Source organism: Rhinichthys klamathensis, unplaced genomic scaffold (assembly GCF_029890125.1).
Source record: "Rhinichthys klamathensis goyatoka isolate OS25496 unplaced genomic scaffold, OSU_Roscu_1.1 h1tg000079l_1, whole genome shotgun sequence".
Taxonomy (NCBI): domain Eukaryota; kingdom Metazoa; phylum Chordata; class Actinopteri; order Cypriniformes; family Leuciscidae; genus Rhinichthys; species Rhinichthys klamathensis.
The window spans coordinates 3597753-3612153 of record NW_026606621.1 but is presented as its reverse complement, the minus strand read 5'-3'; the positions used below and the strand labels follow the sequence as shown (position 1 = coordinate 3612153).

General features: G+C 38.2%; 1 protein-coding gene across 1 annotated transcript in view; it reads right to left on the bottom strand.

The window, feature by feature from the left end:
* il1rapl2 (interleukin 1 receptor accessory protein-like 2) overlaps positions 1-14401 on the bottom strand; it is a 524364-nt gene that overhangs the window by 471525 nt on the left and 38438 nt on the right. The window contains exon 2 of the mRNA XM_056251238.1: positions 5939-6027. Within this exon, the coding sequence (XP_056107213.1) occupies positions 5939-6020 (82 nt within the window). The 5' untranslated portion in view covers positions 6021-6027. The remainder of the gene's footprint in view (positions 1-5938; positions 6028-14401) is intronic.

The following is a 14401-nucleotide window of genomic DNA, read 5'->3' as shown; positions in this document are numbered from 1 at the left end:
CATTAGAATTTAGATATGTCCCAATGTAATAATACACTAATCCAAATAAATTATCATCAAAACTGAAATTAAGGAATAATCCATGTTTTAATTTTAACAGTAAAGCTCATTGTGCAGCAAGTTATTTGACTAAAAGTTTATTTAATTTCATATGATTAAAATTGATGATAAATGATATAATTTGTGTTTTATGTCTTAATTTTATTACCAGAAAAAAACACAACACAGAATTAGTGTGACATTTTTTTTCATATATTAAAAAAAAAATGTATTGTTTAATGATTCATAATACATGATTTCAATTAATTAGACATGCTTTTTGATTGCAAAAAAAAATTCCACCACGTATCCGTAACACGCCCGCTCCGCAACACTAGCAGTCCCCCCTCCCCCCCCCCCCCCCCCCCCCCCTGAAAAAAACACTGAAGATTTAAAAAAAATAGTATGACGCTGTGGTACAACAAGCACACTCTGGCCCTCAAGAGAGCAGCCAGAAAAATGGCGCGTAGCTGGAAGAAAACAAAACTAGAGGTATTCGTTTGGTACAGTGGCTAAATTAACCCTCTGGGGTTAACAAAGGACAAAAAAGCACATTAGTAAACACACTGATCTAAAGACAGAGGCTTGAACAGTCACACAACTTTGTGCCATTCCTGAAACATGGTAGCTACATACCTGTCATTTCCAAGGTGTTTGATTTTTCATTTTACCACGTTCATGTACAGAGACTGTTGAATGTTGAAGTCAGCAGGACTCATCAGTGGCATCTCATCCCTGTAAAATAAATTTTAAAAAAAATAAACACCTTTGAACTTGCTGATATCAAGAGAAACTATATGGCTGCACGACTTTGGGCATGCATTGTAGATTTTTCTGGTTAAAATTGTGATTTAATTTTATATATATATATATATATATATATATATACACACACACACACACACACAGTGCTTAGAGAATAAGTGAACACACCCATGCTAAAGTTGACTACCCTTCACAATATAGACATGGTTTTATTTCAGTTAGCCTAACTGAACATTTATACATAAATAATATATTGTATTTAGACAGTATCACATATTTTACCGGAGGCTGAAATATATTTCACTAAATCATTATATAACCTAAGCAGTTATTCGCAAACAAAATAAATTACGCATAAGGCAGTATTTTAGCATGATAATCAGTGTCATAAACTAATCTCAAAACTGAGTGAAATATATGTAGTAGGTTAATATCACATTTAAAAAGTTTACACGAGCGTATAGGCCTACGTATAGGGATATTGTGACTGTGAGGTAATCTTTCCTATGTCAAAAGCTAGCCAAAACTAGACAAAATATAGTCTGAAAATTCATTTGAGCTCTATAATCAGAAAAGGAATTATATAACACTAAACAACTTACTCCGAGCTTGTATCCTCGGCGGGGTCAATTCGTTCTTCAAAATGCAGCCGTAGGTCGTCCGAGTTTCAAATACCTCTGAGGAAAAGGTGAATCCTTCCCCGCTGTCCAGAATCATCTGAAGGAGTAGAGTGCCATTCTCAAAACGCAATGAACTATCAGTGAATCTGATGGAGAAACTTTGTGTTGTTATGGCATTAATCGCTGGGCGTGTGCTATGCATAACGTTAGATCACCTATTTACCATGTGAAAAGTGCTGGGGGCGTGGCGGCCTCAGCTCATTAAAGATAATGAACTGAGAACGAAAAAACTGTACCTCTCCTTGGTTTCAAACGGATTACATAAACTGGAAATATTTCTTTTTTTAATAAATTACTTCATTTAAAAGAAGAGAATACAAGCTTTAAAAAGACACATGTCTCGTATCTCTGTGACAAGTATTGACTTAGTTACAGTTCATTTTTCGGACGCGTTTCAGAATGGACTTCACTGACAGAGAGAACGCAGAACGCGAATCATGTTTATTTTTCTTTATTTGGCGAAAAGCACAACACTTTGTTTTTATTGTGAGGTTCCACAAAAAAAATACAAACTTAACAGGATTGAATGATGTATAACACTTATATGTAAGATCAAAATCAACAGAGTAATTTGAGTCTCTTTTGCACTGATAAGGAAAAAAGTGAGCTGGTATCGCCGGCGATACCGCCGACCCCAGAGAGTTAACAAGAAATAAAGCTTCAACTTCTGATGTTTCCAAACAGCATAGCAGTAATGACTTTATGAACTTCGTTACTTGCAAGATTGATAATATTAGGGAAAAAATAATAACTATGCAACCGTCAACTACAGTATCGCATCAGACAGTGCATTGTAGTGTCCCTGAGGAAAAAATCCATTCATTCGTTGCTATAGGAGAGGAAGAATTGTCTAAACTCTTTCAATCATATAAATCAACAACATGTACACTACCGTTCAAAAGTTTGGGGTCGGTACGATTTTAAATACTTTTAAAAGAATTCTCTTCTGCTAACCATGGCTGCGCTTATTTGATTAAAAATACAACAAAAATCAGTTATAGTATTAAATATTATTCCAGTGTAAATCAGCTGTTTTCTGTGTGAATATATAGTAAAGTGTAATTTATTCCTGTGATCAAAGCTGAATTTTCAGCATCACCAGTGTCAGTGTCTTCAGTGTCAAATGATCCTTCACAAATCAGTATAATATGAGGATTTGATGCTCAAGAAACATTATTATTATTATCAATGTTGAAACAGTTGTTGGTCTGTCAGTTGTACAGTTTTTTTTGTGTTTTTTTAGGATTCTTTGATGAATAGGAAGTTCAAAAGACTTTTGTAACATTATAAATGTCTTTACTGTCACTTTCGATCAAATTAATTATTCCTTGATAAATAAAAGTATTGATTTCTTTCCTCCAAAAAATAAAAATAAAATTCTCACTGACCCCAAACTTATGAACGGTAGTGTATGTTAGACCCTATACCGACTAAACAACTGAAAGAGATGCTTCCAGAGGTCATAGATTCTCTTCTTAAAATCATTAAATAATATTTGTCATTAGGATATCTACCACCAACTTTTAAGCTGGCTATTATTAAACCTCTTATTAAAAAAACACAACTTAATCCTAGAGAATTAGTCAATTACAGGCCGATCTGAAATCTACCCTTTCTGTCAACAATACTAGAAAAGGCAGTTTCCTCACAACTAGAAAGAAAGAAATGGTATCTGCAAGGATTTCCAGACAGGATTTAGACTGTATCATAGTACTGAGATAGCTCTCATTAGAGTTACAAATGATTTGATATTATCATCCTATCATGGTTGTATATCAAGCGTAGCGTCAGTTCTGGCAGGTCACTTAGTCAAGCTCGCATCAGTGACTCTCAGCTGATCCACGTCAACCTATGGGAATACGACGCCTATCACTGTATACATATATAACCTCCTTTAGTATTATCACCAGCTGTCGAGTTTCTCAGGAGCTAATTACCCTCCTCCATCCCCAGCTCCTCCTCTCGTCATTCAGGATTTGGCATTCTGATTCCCCTTGAATCAGAAAAAATTCTTGAATCATATTGTACTTTAAAATCTTGAATTAATGATATCTGCAATACATTCATGTTGGTTCTGTTCTGTTTACCCTAAGGGGGGGGTTATTGCTGCTCTCCCTGCTCTTATCCATGCTAGGCTGCATGGATGCGCAGGGAGTTCTTGCCCAGAACAGAACCATACCGTCAATCCAAACTGTATGCTAATTGTCAATCGTATTCGACGATAGTGGTCCTGACAGAACTCTGTACTAGTGTTACTGGATCTTAGTGCTGCATTTGATACCATCGGACACAACATTCTTTTGAATAGACTCAAAAATTATGTTGGCATTAGTGGAATTGCATTAGCATATTTTAAATCATACTTATCTGACCGTTATCAGTTTGTAGCAGGAAATTAAGACATGTCATTATGGAGTACCGTAAGGCTCAGTACTAAGACTGTTGCTTTTCACCCTGTAGATGCTACCCTTGGGAGATGTTATTGGGAAGAATACAGGCTGAAAAGAATACAAAATTAACAAGGAAACTGAATTTTTTAAATAGTTTGTTGATGGAAATAAAAGATGAACTTCTCCAAGATGTTTTTGATGTAACTGACCAATATTACAGAAATTTTACATCACAGTGAACTCAAACTAAACTAACAGAATGAGAGTTTAACACAATGATATCACAGTGGTCTCACATGGTGAGCTCACACAATGTGTGCACAGTGAGTGCACTGTGACCTTACATTGTGACCATAGTATGAGCACACAGTGAGTGTGCTGTGAGGTTACACTTTTAGCTCGCTGTGACCTCACATTGTGACCACATCATGAGTATCCTGTAAGCTCACAGTTTGAGCACACAACGAGTGCGCTGTGAGGTTACACTTTTAGCTTGCTGTGATCTCACATTGTGACCACATCATGAGTATCCTGTAAGCTCACAGTTTGAGCACACAGTGAGTGCGCTGTGAGGTTACACTTTTAGCTTGATGTGACCTCACATTGTTACCACATCCTGGAAGCTCATGGCGAGATCAATGTGAGATCAAATTGTTGACTGGGTAGCCACCTAAACCGGCTTCATGGTATAGGCCCTTGAGCCATTCGTGATATTTGCAAGAACATTTTCAAGAACAACCACTTTCCACCAAAGCTATCAGTGCATTGCAGAAGTATTAGGGTCCGACATAAACCCTTCAGTCTGACATAAATTCCCCCAAATCAATATTAAGTTATTGTTGTTTCAATCAAAAACACAACAAGGCAAAGCTGAAGGAAGTCTTGATTAAGCCTTATCGTGGCTAGAAAGCTAGAAAGACAGAGACAACAGTACACAAAATTCAATGTCCAAAACTAACACTCTCCAAGAACCAGATGCAAGTAAAAGGAACAACTACAAGATAGATCCATTAAATTGATGTGAGAGATGCAAATTCAAGACATACAAACTGCCTTAAAAGAAAATCTTCAGAGAGGGTCGGGAATACCTTTTTCTTTTTACAGAATTTAATGTGCTGACACATTCTGTATGTGGATTATTCCTTCCATTAAACCACTAAAAAGGAACCATGAGCATCAAAATTACAGTGTGTTTTAATGATTGTGACAGGTGGTGTTTGCAGAAAAATATCTGTTTGGCAAAAATATATATATATACTTTTTTTCAATAAAAATAAAGAAAGAAATTGAAGCTACTATAAAAAAAAAGTCACACAGTCAGAATGCCATACCTCAGAAAAAGATCAGTTTCATATCAATATCAGTAATATCATCCCTGTGCTGTTATGGACATTTTTAGAGAGAAATCAAAGCACATATGCATTCAAACAGATATTATCCTTTATCCTTAAACATACAATACAGTTATGGTGGTAACATGATAGTATCATAAGTTACCACTGCTTAATTTTTAACACAGCAGCATTACACAAAAATAGTTATAAACTAGTGTTTCACATGTTAATCGTGCATATTTAAAAACAGGAAACATTTCTGCTTATTTGGTGGCACAGTAAAACATACATGCCAAACTCTAAAATCTCAGGCTGGGTGAGAAACTGACAGCTAAGATTGCCTCTGTGTTTTTACCACCCACATAAATGCCCGTTTGGTGCTGATAACATAATTGCTCAACGCACACCGCACCCACACACAAACACACGCACAATGCAGCAGGGGGGGGGGAGGAGTTATGTGATCATGTAGAGAGCCTGGGTTTTTTAACAGAGATTTCATCAAAAATCAATCCTTTGCTTTTTTTGTAAACAGTTCATCAGAAATCAGAAGCAAGGTGTATTTTTTCACCAATAGCGACAACATACTGCATTTACTGTACATTCCCATCATTCCATGAGTCTGAACCAAATACCTAGTTTTGCTTAACCACCACAAAAATGCAACACTAAAAGCTTAAATCAAACTTTTTAGCGCATGGTCTTGGCCTGAGTAAAATAACTTGCATACCTGAGTTCCTTTTGGAGATGTATTTGAGATTGATGGAGGCCGCTGAATTGATGAGAAGAAGCATAAATCCACCGAGCTTCATCTTTCATCTACAAGAAACCAGAAAACATAAGAATAAGCCCTGACTTCCTTTTTAAACTTTAACATATCTAGCATCCCCAACGAAAAGAGCAACTCTCATCCAAGAAAATGGACAAAGTGAACGGAACTTCTTTTGAAGTTAATACTGGACGTTTTGGACTGCCAAATGTGTTCAGTTCAAAGTATTTGAAATATTAAAGATGAGTGTTAAGAGCAGACATATTAAATTAGATTTTGTTTCCCCTAAATATTCCAAATAATCAAGTCAGTATTTAACCTGTTAACCCGTGGGAGGACTCCGGCAAGGCCCAAGACTGGTTGCTTACTGAAGCTAAGCAGGGTTGAGCTTGGTTAGTACCTGGATGGGAGACCTCCTGGGAAAACTAGGGTGCTGCTGAGGTGTTAGTAAGGCCTGCAGGGGGTGCTCACCCTGTGGTTTGTGTGGGTCCTAACGCCTCAGTATAGTGATTGGGACACTATACTGTCAAAAAGCACCATCCTTTGGATGAGACGTTAAACCGAGGTCTCTCTGTAATGACTCTCTGTGGTCATTAAGGATGTCCTTCGAAAGAGTAGTGGTGTAACCCCGGCATCCCAAATTTGCACATTGGCCTCTGTCCATACAATACAATACAATTTTATTTGTATAGCACATTTAAAAACAACTGACGTTGACCAAAGTGCTTAACAAAGCAATAAAAAAGGTAGACAATACATGCACGAAACCAACAAATACACATCAAAGAGAAAAAACGGACACATCAAGGTATATTAAAAGCTAGTGAAAAGAGGTGCGTTTTCAGAGAAGTTTTAAAAAGTGTCAGAGTTTGGGCAGATCTGATAGGGTAGGCTATTCCATAGCTTGGGTCTATAAGCTGCGAAAGCACGGTCACCCCTATTTTTTAATCTAGTCCTGGGGACAGAAAGTAAGTTCGAATCCCCCGATCTTAGTGATCTTGACTTAGATTCTGGGTGAAGCAGTTCAGATAGGTACTGGGGAGCTAAATTCTGTAAAGATTTAAAAACAAAAAGCAAAACTTTAAAATCTATTCGGAATTTAATCGGTAGCCAGTGAAGTGAGATCAGAACCGGAGTAATATGTTCAAATTTACGTTTTCCTTTGAGGAGGCGTGCAGCTGCATTTTGGACTAATTGTAGACGGGTGATATGTTTCTGAGGAACTCCAAAATATAAAGAATTACAATAGTCCAATCTGGATGTTACAAAAGCATGCATAGCTATCTCAAAGTGTTTACCAGACAAAAATGGCTTAACCTTAAATAAGAGACTAAGATGAAAGAATTTTACCAGGATTTTACCACAGCACTTATCTGCTTTTCAAGGTTAATGTTGTTATCAATCCAGACCCCCAGATTCCGAATACAGGTGGTACTGTAAGGTGACAACGTTTGAAGGTCACAAGCATGTGTACTACGATCACTGGGGCCAAACAGGATAATTTCCGTCTTGTTTTCATTCAGACTCAAAAAGTTACCAGTAAGCCATAGTTTCAGTTCATCTATATAGTCCAGTAGTGGCTTTAAGGCAGACTTATCATCACGTTTTAGGGGCAAGTAAATTTGGGTATCATCGGCGTACAGGTGAAAAGAAACCTCATGTTTAGTTAAAATAGAACCCAGAGGTAACATATACAGATTAAATAGTTCTGGCCCAAGGATAGAACCCTGCGGAACGCCGGACCCAAGTTTCATTTTAGATGAGCACTTTTTCCCGATGCGAGTCTGTCCATCATCATGGCCTCCTAATCATCCCCATATACACCCCCATATATCCCCATGTAACCGGGTTACATGTAAACTAGATGCTCCCTTTCGAAGTGAAACTTCAACAAGCATGGAGTTGGGAATGCCTACCTCACCAAGCTGTGAATATGCACAAACATAGTGATCATAGCATAAATTGAGCAGTCATATGCTGCTTAGTGGAGCCACTCCCTAAGCCAATACCTCCCAATAGTAATGAAAAGATACCTAAGCTTGTATGCTCTGTCTATATAGCAAGGGAAGTCCCGGCCTTTACAACCTTCCTCCATCCCTTGCAGACAGCTCTAAAGAAATGTTTAGCCATGTCAGCAGCTTGACAAAGCCTTAAGCGAGTAGCTTACCATAGGGAGTGTATTAACTACGCCTTAACTATTAACTACTACGGAGAATGCAACCCTTAAATTCATGAGAAGGGATGCAAACACAAGAGCGGAATAAGTCATTGAATCATTCATTCATTCAAATTTTTAAATTGACTGTAGGAATTAACATTTTGTCAGACCCTCTAGTAAATTACAGGTTATTTTGTTTAGTTGTCTTCAGAATCGTGAGACGTGATCTCTGTTTGAAACAAAAAAAAATTGTGATTCTCAATTTATCCAGAATTGTGCAGCTCTAATCCCTGCAGAGTTCATATCCAACACACCTGTCTGTAATTATCAAGTGCTCCTGAACACATTAAAGACCACCAAAATGGTATATATAAAGGACATGAATTTTCTTGGTGAGATTTCCAGGTCTTTCCCCAACCCTCCCTAATACATGGTTCGGGACTCACACATACAAATTCATACCTATGGACAATAGACCTTATTCAGAGCAGCGCTATGACAGGTATGAAAGCGAGTCTGTTAGGCATAAACTTACCGTGTTTTCAATGGATTCCACTGTAAAAAACTGTATAAAGCTCCTAGATCACTTAGAACTCTGGTGCTAAGAGTACGTAAAACATGCTGCTGCATTAATAGACATAGATAAGATCTATCACCAAGACAAATGTACTGCTGCTGCTCCAAAGAGCCATGACAACCTCATGTTTGTCAGTCCCTCCAGGACTGACTTTCTGTATTCGCTCTGCATCATCACTGTTTGTTTTTAAATCTTTGCTAAAAACTCATTTGTTTAAATTGGCATATAATCAATGAGGAAGTTGTATTGTATTGTGTTTTTATTGTTTTTATTATATTGTATTGCTTTGTTCTGTTTTCATTGTGCAGCACATTGGACAACCTAGGTTGTGATTAATAGTGCTATATAAATAAAATTGACAATTATCAAAATTTGCAGCTATATTTGCGGCATTTCTGTTTTTCTGTTTTTTGCAGTGAAAATATATCACAGACAACATTCTTCTAACAATTGTATTACTTTTCTGACCTCAAGAAACATTGAACTCTGTAAGTTTTAAAAAGAGAACACAAAGAGAAACAAAAAGTTAAATGTATGTGTTGTCCTCTTAACCCTATAAATCCTACTGTATCATAGGACTCTAAATCATCAACATGAACAAAATATTGGTGAGAAATCCCTACTACATGAGAAAAATCATGTTAAAATGTATCAATTAATAATAGTAGAACAGACTTTTGAGGAACATTTATTTGTTAATCTCTTAATCACAATTTTCACCATTGTGTTTTGCCCCCTCAATAAAAATTACAGAACTTATCATAAAACTAAACATTTAAATATCATCTTACTAAGAACTATTATTGACAGATAGCATGACAAAGGATATTTGCATTTTATGCAAGTAATATCTGCTAAACTTTTATAAAAACCTCATTAATTTGTATTTTTGGCCATATAAATAATAACCCCACCAAATTGCAATTTTTGCTCAGGCCATCCTTAAAAATATTCTTGTTTGCCGTAACCCGACCGACCCTGTCAATTTAGGACCGACCCAATTTTTTATTTTTTTTCCCTTTTAGTCCGACCGACTTGCCGGTTGTAAATTTGCATTAAGACCGATCGATTTTTTTTTACTCTTCAAACAACTAATACAAATGCAATAAAATATCAATTATATTATAGTAAGCAGGCTACGTTCTTTCTTTTAAATAAAAACCCGTGGCGTCATCTATGATGATTATGTTTACACCATTGGTTTACGCATGTCACACTATGGTCTGTGCGTTCGATTCATTTCATTCACTGTCAATGGTTCGCGCTCGGTGATGATGGCTGCGGCGCGGCTGCTTGTGAAATACGTCTGTATGAGCCTACATTTAGTCGCTCATTAATCGAAATTCTTAATCGTCAAATAGGGAATAGATGTTAACGGCCTTTTCTCGGAGCGCGTCCAGCAGCTCGTCACGATATGGCCGCCGCGAACGCGCATCACACAGCAACGGCAGGCTCTGACAAACACACATAAGTATGGGAAGCCAAGCACACCCAAAGTGGGACGAAACGGCGGGGTGTTACAGAGTTCGCGCAGCGCGGACATGTAGCTAATCTGCGTGGCTCAATGGACCGAGACGCGCGAGCGCGACAGACTCGACAGCGCAGGGAGTAAGTGTTTGCTTGCGCGACCTAATCTCACCAGCGCCGCGCTGACCAATAAAACAGCACATCCCATACCGAAATGTACTAAATTACACTAAAGAAAATCGACCATTCCATAATATGCGCCTAGCCATTTGACCTCACTGATTTCCGTTAATAATAGCAGATGTTTATGGGTCCAATTTAAACGAATAGTGCCAAATGCGCTGTTTTATTGGTCGGCGCGGCGCTGGTGAGATTAGTCATTAATTTATTTGTTTCCCTCTGAAAATCCACTCTTTTTCCCCAAATGAATGCAGCTGGAATTAATGCAATAAACATGTTTTTTGACAAAGATTTCAAATTGTTTGTTGTCTATAACCTGTATCAGAATCAGATTCGCAATGGTGCGCCCAAAGGCATGGGTTGAAGACACTGTCAATGGCGTCACGATATGCAAATTTGTTTAAATTCATACCGACGTAATCACCATGACCAAAATTGTCCTTTTTTTTTTTCATTGAATTTTTTTAAAAAAAAATATAGACCTACCTACCGACCTTTTTTTTTTTTTTTTGCTGTTACTGCAAACCAAAATATTTTTAAGGATGGCCTCAGTTTGGGCCTCTGAATAAAAAATTGAGATGTGTTTCCCTCCATATTCTCACTTCATAATACTATATGGGCAACAAAAGGCTCGTGTTTCAAGTATACTGTATAACAACACATAAAATAAACTTTTTTCATATTTTGTTTTAAGGCAGAACAAAGAGCTAATTTAAGTAATGAATACATACATGTTTGTGTAATGAATCATCAGAATCAGTCAGGTCCATTTGCAACAAGTTTATTATTAGAATAGTCGACAGGAAAAGGTCAGCCACAGGCAGAATGAACAGAGCAGGGCAGGCAAAGACGTGGTATAATCCAGGCAAAGGTTCAGAGGCAGGCAGCAAGCAAACAAAATCCAAATACAAGGCAGAGGGTCAACGGGCAGGCGGCAGGCAACGAGAGGATTGGATCAGATCGGATCGGATCGGATTGGATTGGATTGGATCAGATCAGATCAGATCAGATCAGATCAGATCAGATCAGATCAGATCAGATCAGATCAGATCAGATCAGATGGGGTCAAACACAGGCGAAATGTTCACAACAGCAAAACAAGACTTCGCACTGGTTGTAGTGTGAGTGTGGTTTTTATGTGTGTAGGGAACGAGATGCAGGTGCGTGAGTGATCAGTGATGGCAAGTGGATGCGGGATCAGTCCAGGAATGTACTATGGGAAATGTAGTTCGTAAGGGAAAGTCAGTATTCGGGCGAGGGCGCCCTCTGGCGGCCAGAGAGGGAGGTCATGGAGTCTGTGATTGTGACAGTTTGTTAATAATAGAGGATTAGATTAGGACTCTGACTAATATGGTATAGCCTAATGGAAATGCAGATACTTATGCTTATATAAGCTTAAATAACAAACACTTGATTTTTTTTTTTTAAATTAGTCGTTTAGATTATTCAACTAATCGAAAAATTAGTCGAAAGATTAGTCGTTAGAAAATTAGTCGTTAGTGGCAGCACTATTAATAATCTTATTCTTTCATTGGGCAAAAGTATTATAGGCCTAATATGCGCATCCCGTCCACAGAATGATGCGCTTGAAGCAACATGAAGTCATTGCGTGCAGCGCTTCACATTGAAAAGTGCAGAAAACAAGGGGAAGATATTGATGCTTAGTGTATCATATCTATGCAACAGTTTATTGAGCCTTTTATTTTAACAGTTGTAAATTTCATTTACTGTGCGCGTAAAGAACAATTCATAATGCTCCGTACTCCAGTGTGATCTAACAGACACCCGGGAGAAAGACTCATGATTTAGAAACAGAAATAAACTCCAGCAAGATAAAGTACTTTTATGAAAAACCATAGACCTTTTTCTAGAAATAAAGTATAAAAACAGGAACATTGATCTTGGAGTGAGTTTCCTCGTGTTACTGTCGTAACCGAACGCGAAGCGCTGTTTGATTGCTGAATGGAGAATGACTGAGGACTGAGGAGAGATGAGTTTCCATTAACTTTAACGACTTAAATATTAATTTGTACCTCATATTAAGCTATCGAATGGCTTCAGAAGTCTTGGAATATAGTGCACGAAAACTTTATGGTGCTTTACAATATTTTTTATATCTTTAGTGGGGCTTAACAATAACAGAGAATAGTACGTACAATATTGGACGTCACTGAGAAGCTGCAGCCGCCCGCCATGTCTTCTCATACAAAAAAAACAAAACAAAAACAACGTTGCATGCTGCGGCTGCGGCAAACTAATGCTGCCTGTTCAGGATTTACTGTGAGTTCGTGAAAATCGTGATAATCGAACACGGTTTTCGTGATAATTATATTTTAAACGATAATACTAACCGTCAGGACATTTTATCGTGGTTTATCGTGAAACCGGTAATCGTTCCATCCCTACTTTCAATACAGTTCACTTCGCATTGCGTCAGAGAATCTTTTCTGATCACTATGGTGAACGGCTGCATAACGCCGTGCTACTAGCACAGAACGAAGCCGTAGCCCGGGGGCACTCAGCGAGGCAGACTACTAGAATAAGGGACGTATGTCCAGAAAAGGCAGACTCGGGTCTGCTGACCAGAGTCTGAAGTCTAGAAAAACCCTAGAGGGGGGTGCCTGGTCTAGGCCGACAGGACATGTGCCTGAAGGGCTAGTACATCCAGGCTGTAGAACCTGATAAAGGTGGACGGTGAGGACCAGCCGGCCACCGAACAGATGTCAGCCATGGATATTCCGTTAGACCACGCTCAAAAGGAGGCCATTCCTCTTTTGGAGTGGGCCCTCACTCCTATGGAGCACTGCAAGTCCAGGGACTTGTAGGCTAGCACTATCACGTTCACTATCCAAAAGGAAAGTCTCTGCTTCGTAGCTGGCAGCCCCTTAGAGCGGCCTCCGAAGCACACAAATAGCTGCTTCGATTGCCTGAATTGACTGGAGCGCTCAATGTACACCCTATGGGCCCGGACCGGGCAGAGTGGGTGTGGTGTCTGATGACCCTCAGCGGAGGGGAGAGCAGAGACCGATATAATCTGTCCTCTAGGAGGGAATTGAGAGAACTTTTGGCACATAGCCTCATTTGAGTTTAAGGACCACTTTACTGTCGTTAGGCCCAAACTCAAGGCAGGAAGGGTCCAATGAGAGAGCCTGCGGATCACCAATTCGCTGGACCAATGCCAGAGCCAGCAGGAGAGCGGTCTTTAGCGAAAGAGGCCGAAGGTCGGCTGTCGAGAGCGGATCAAAGGGGGGGCCTCTGAGTGCCCTTAGAACAATGGACCCTGGAAGTGTTGGGACGAGGCAGGTTTAGCCTCCTGGCCCCTATGAGAAATCTGACCATCAGGTCATGCTTTACTTTGAGCGTAGACGGAGTGTACGTCATATACGTTAATATAAATACCCTGTACGTTAATATAAATACCCTGCAATTGTACTTTTAGTACTAAATTGGTATACTTAAAAGACTAATGAATTGTACTTATTGTTAATTGTTAATATTGTTAATTGTACTTAATGTACTTTTTGATATCCAGAAATAGTGCTGACGTTCAACTAAATATATACTATATAAGTATATTTATATTATAAGTATAATATAAGTATATTTGATTGTGTTAAAGTGGAACTATTGCAAGTATACTTTAAATATCTAGCATTTAATGACTGTTATTATACAGAGATCATACTATCCTTACTAATAGTAATATTAAAAACATTTTAAGACTTAATATTAAGAAATGTGCATTGTGCAATAAAGTACTCCAAATAAAGTTTAATTATAATATTTATATCAGTAAGTCTCAAGCAATATGTCAGTAAATATGTTAATGGTTTTGAAGTATACTTAGTATGAAATAAATGTATACATTTTGGTATAGGTTTTTTTTCACTAAGGGAAATATGACGCATGGAACAAGCTGTTGTTGTTGAATGGTGTCAAATGAATGTCATGTCATTCTAAAATTCTCCTTCCACTAATTGTCTGGGAAGTGGAGCAGGACAACCTCCCACCAGTCCTTGTATCGGACTGTCATCCACAGACA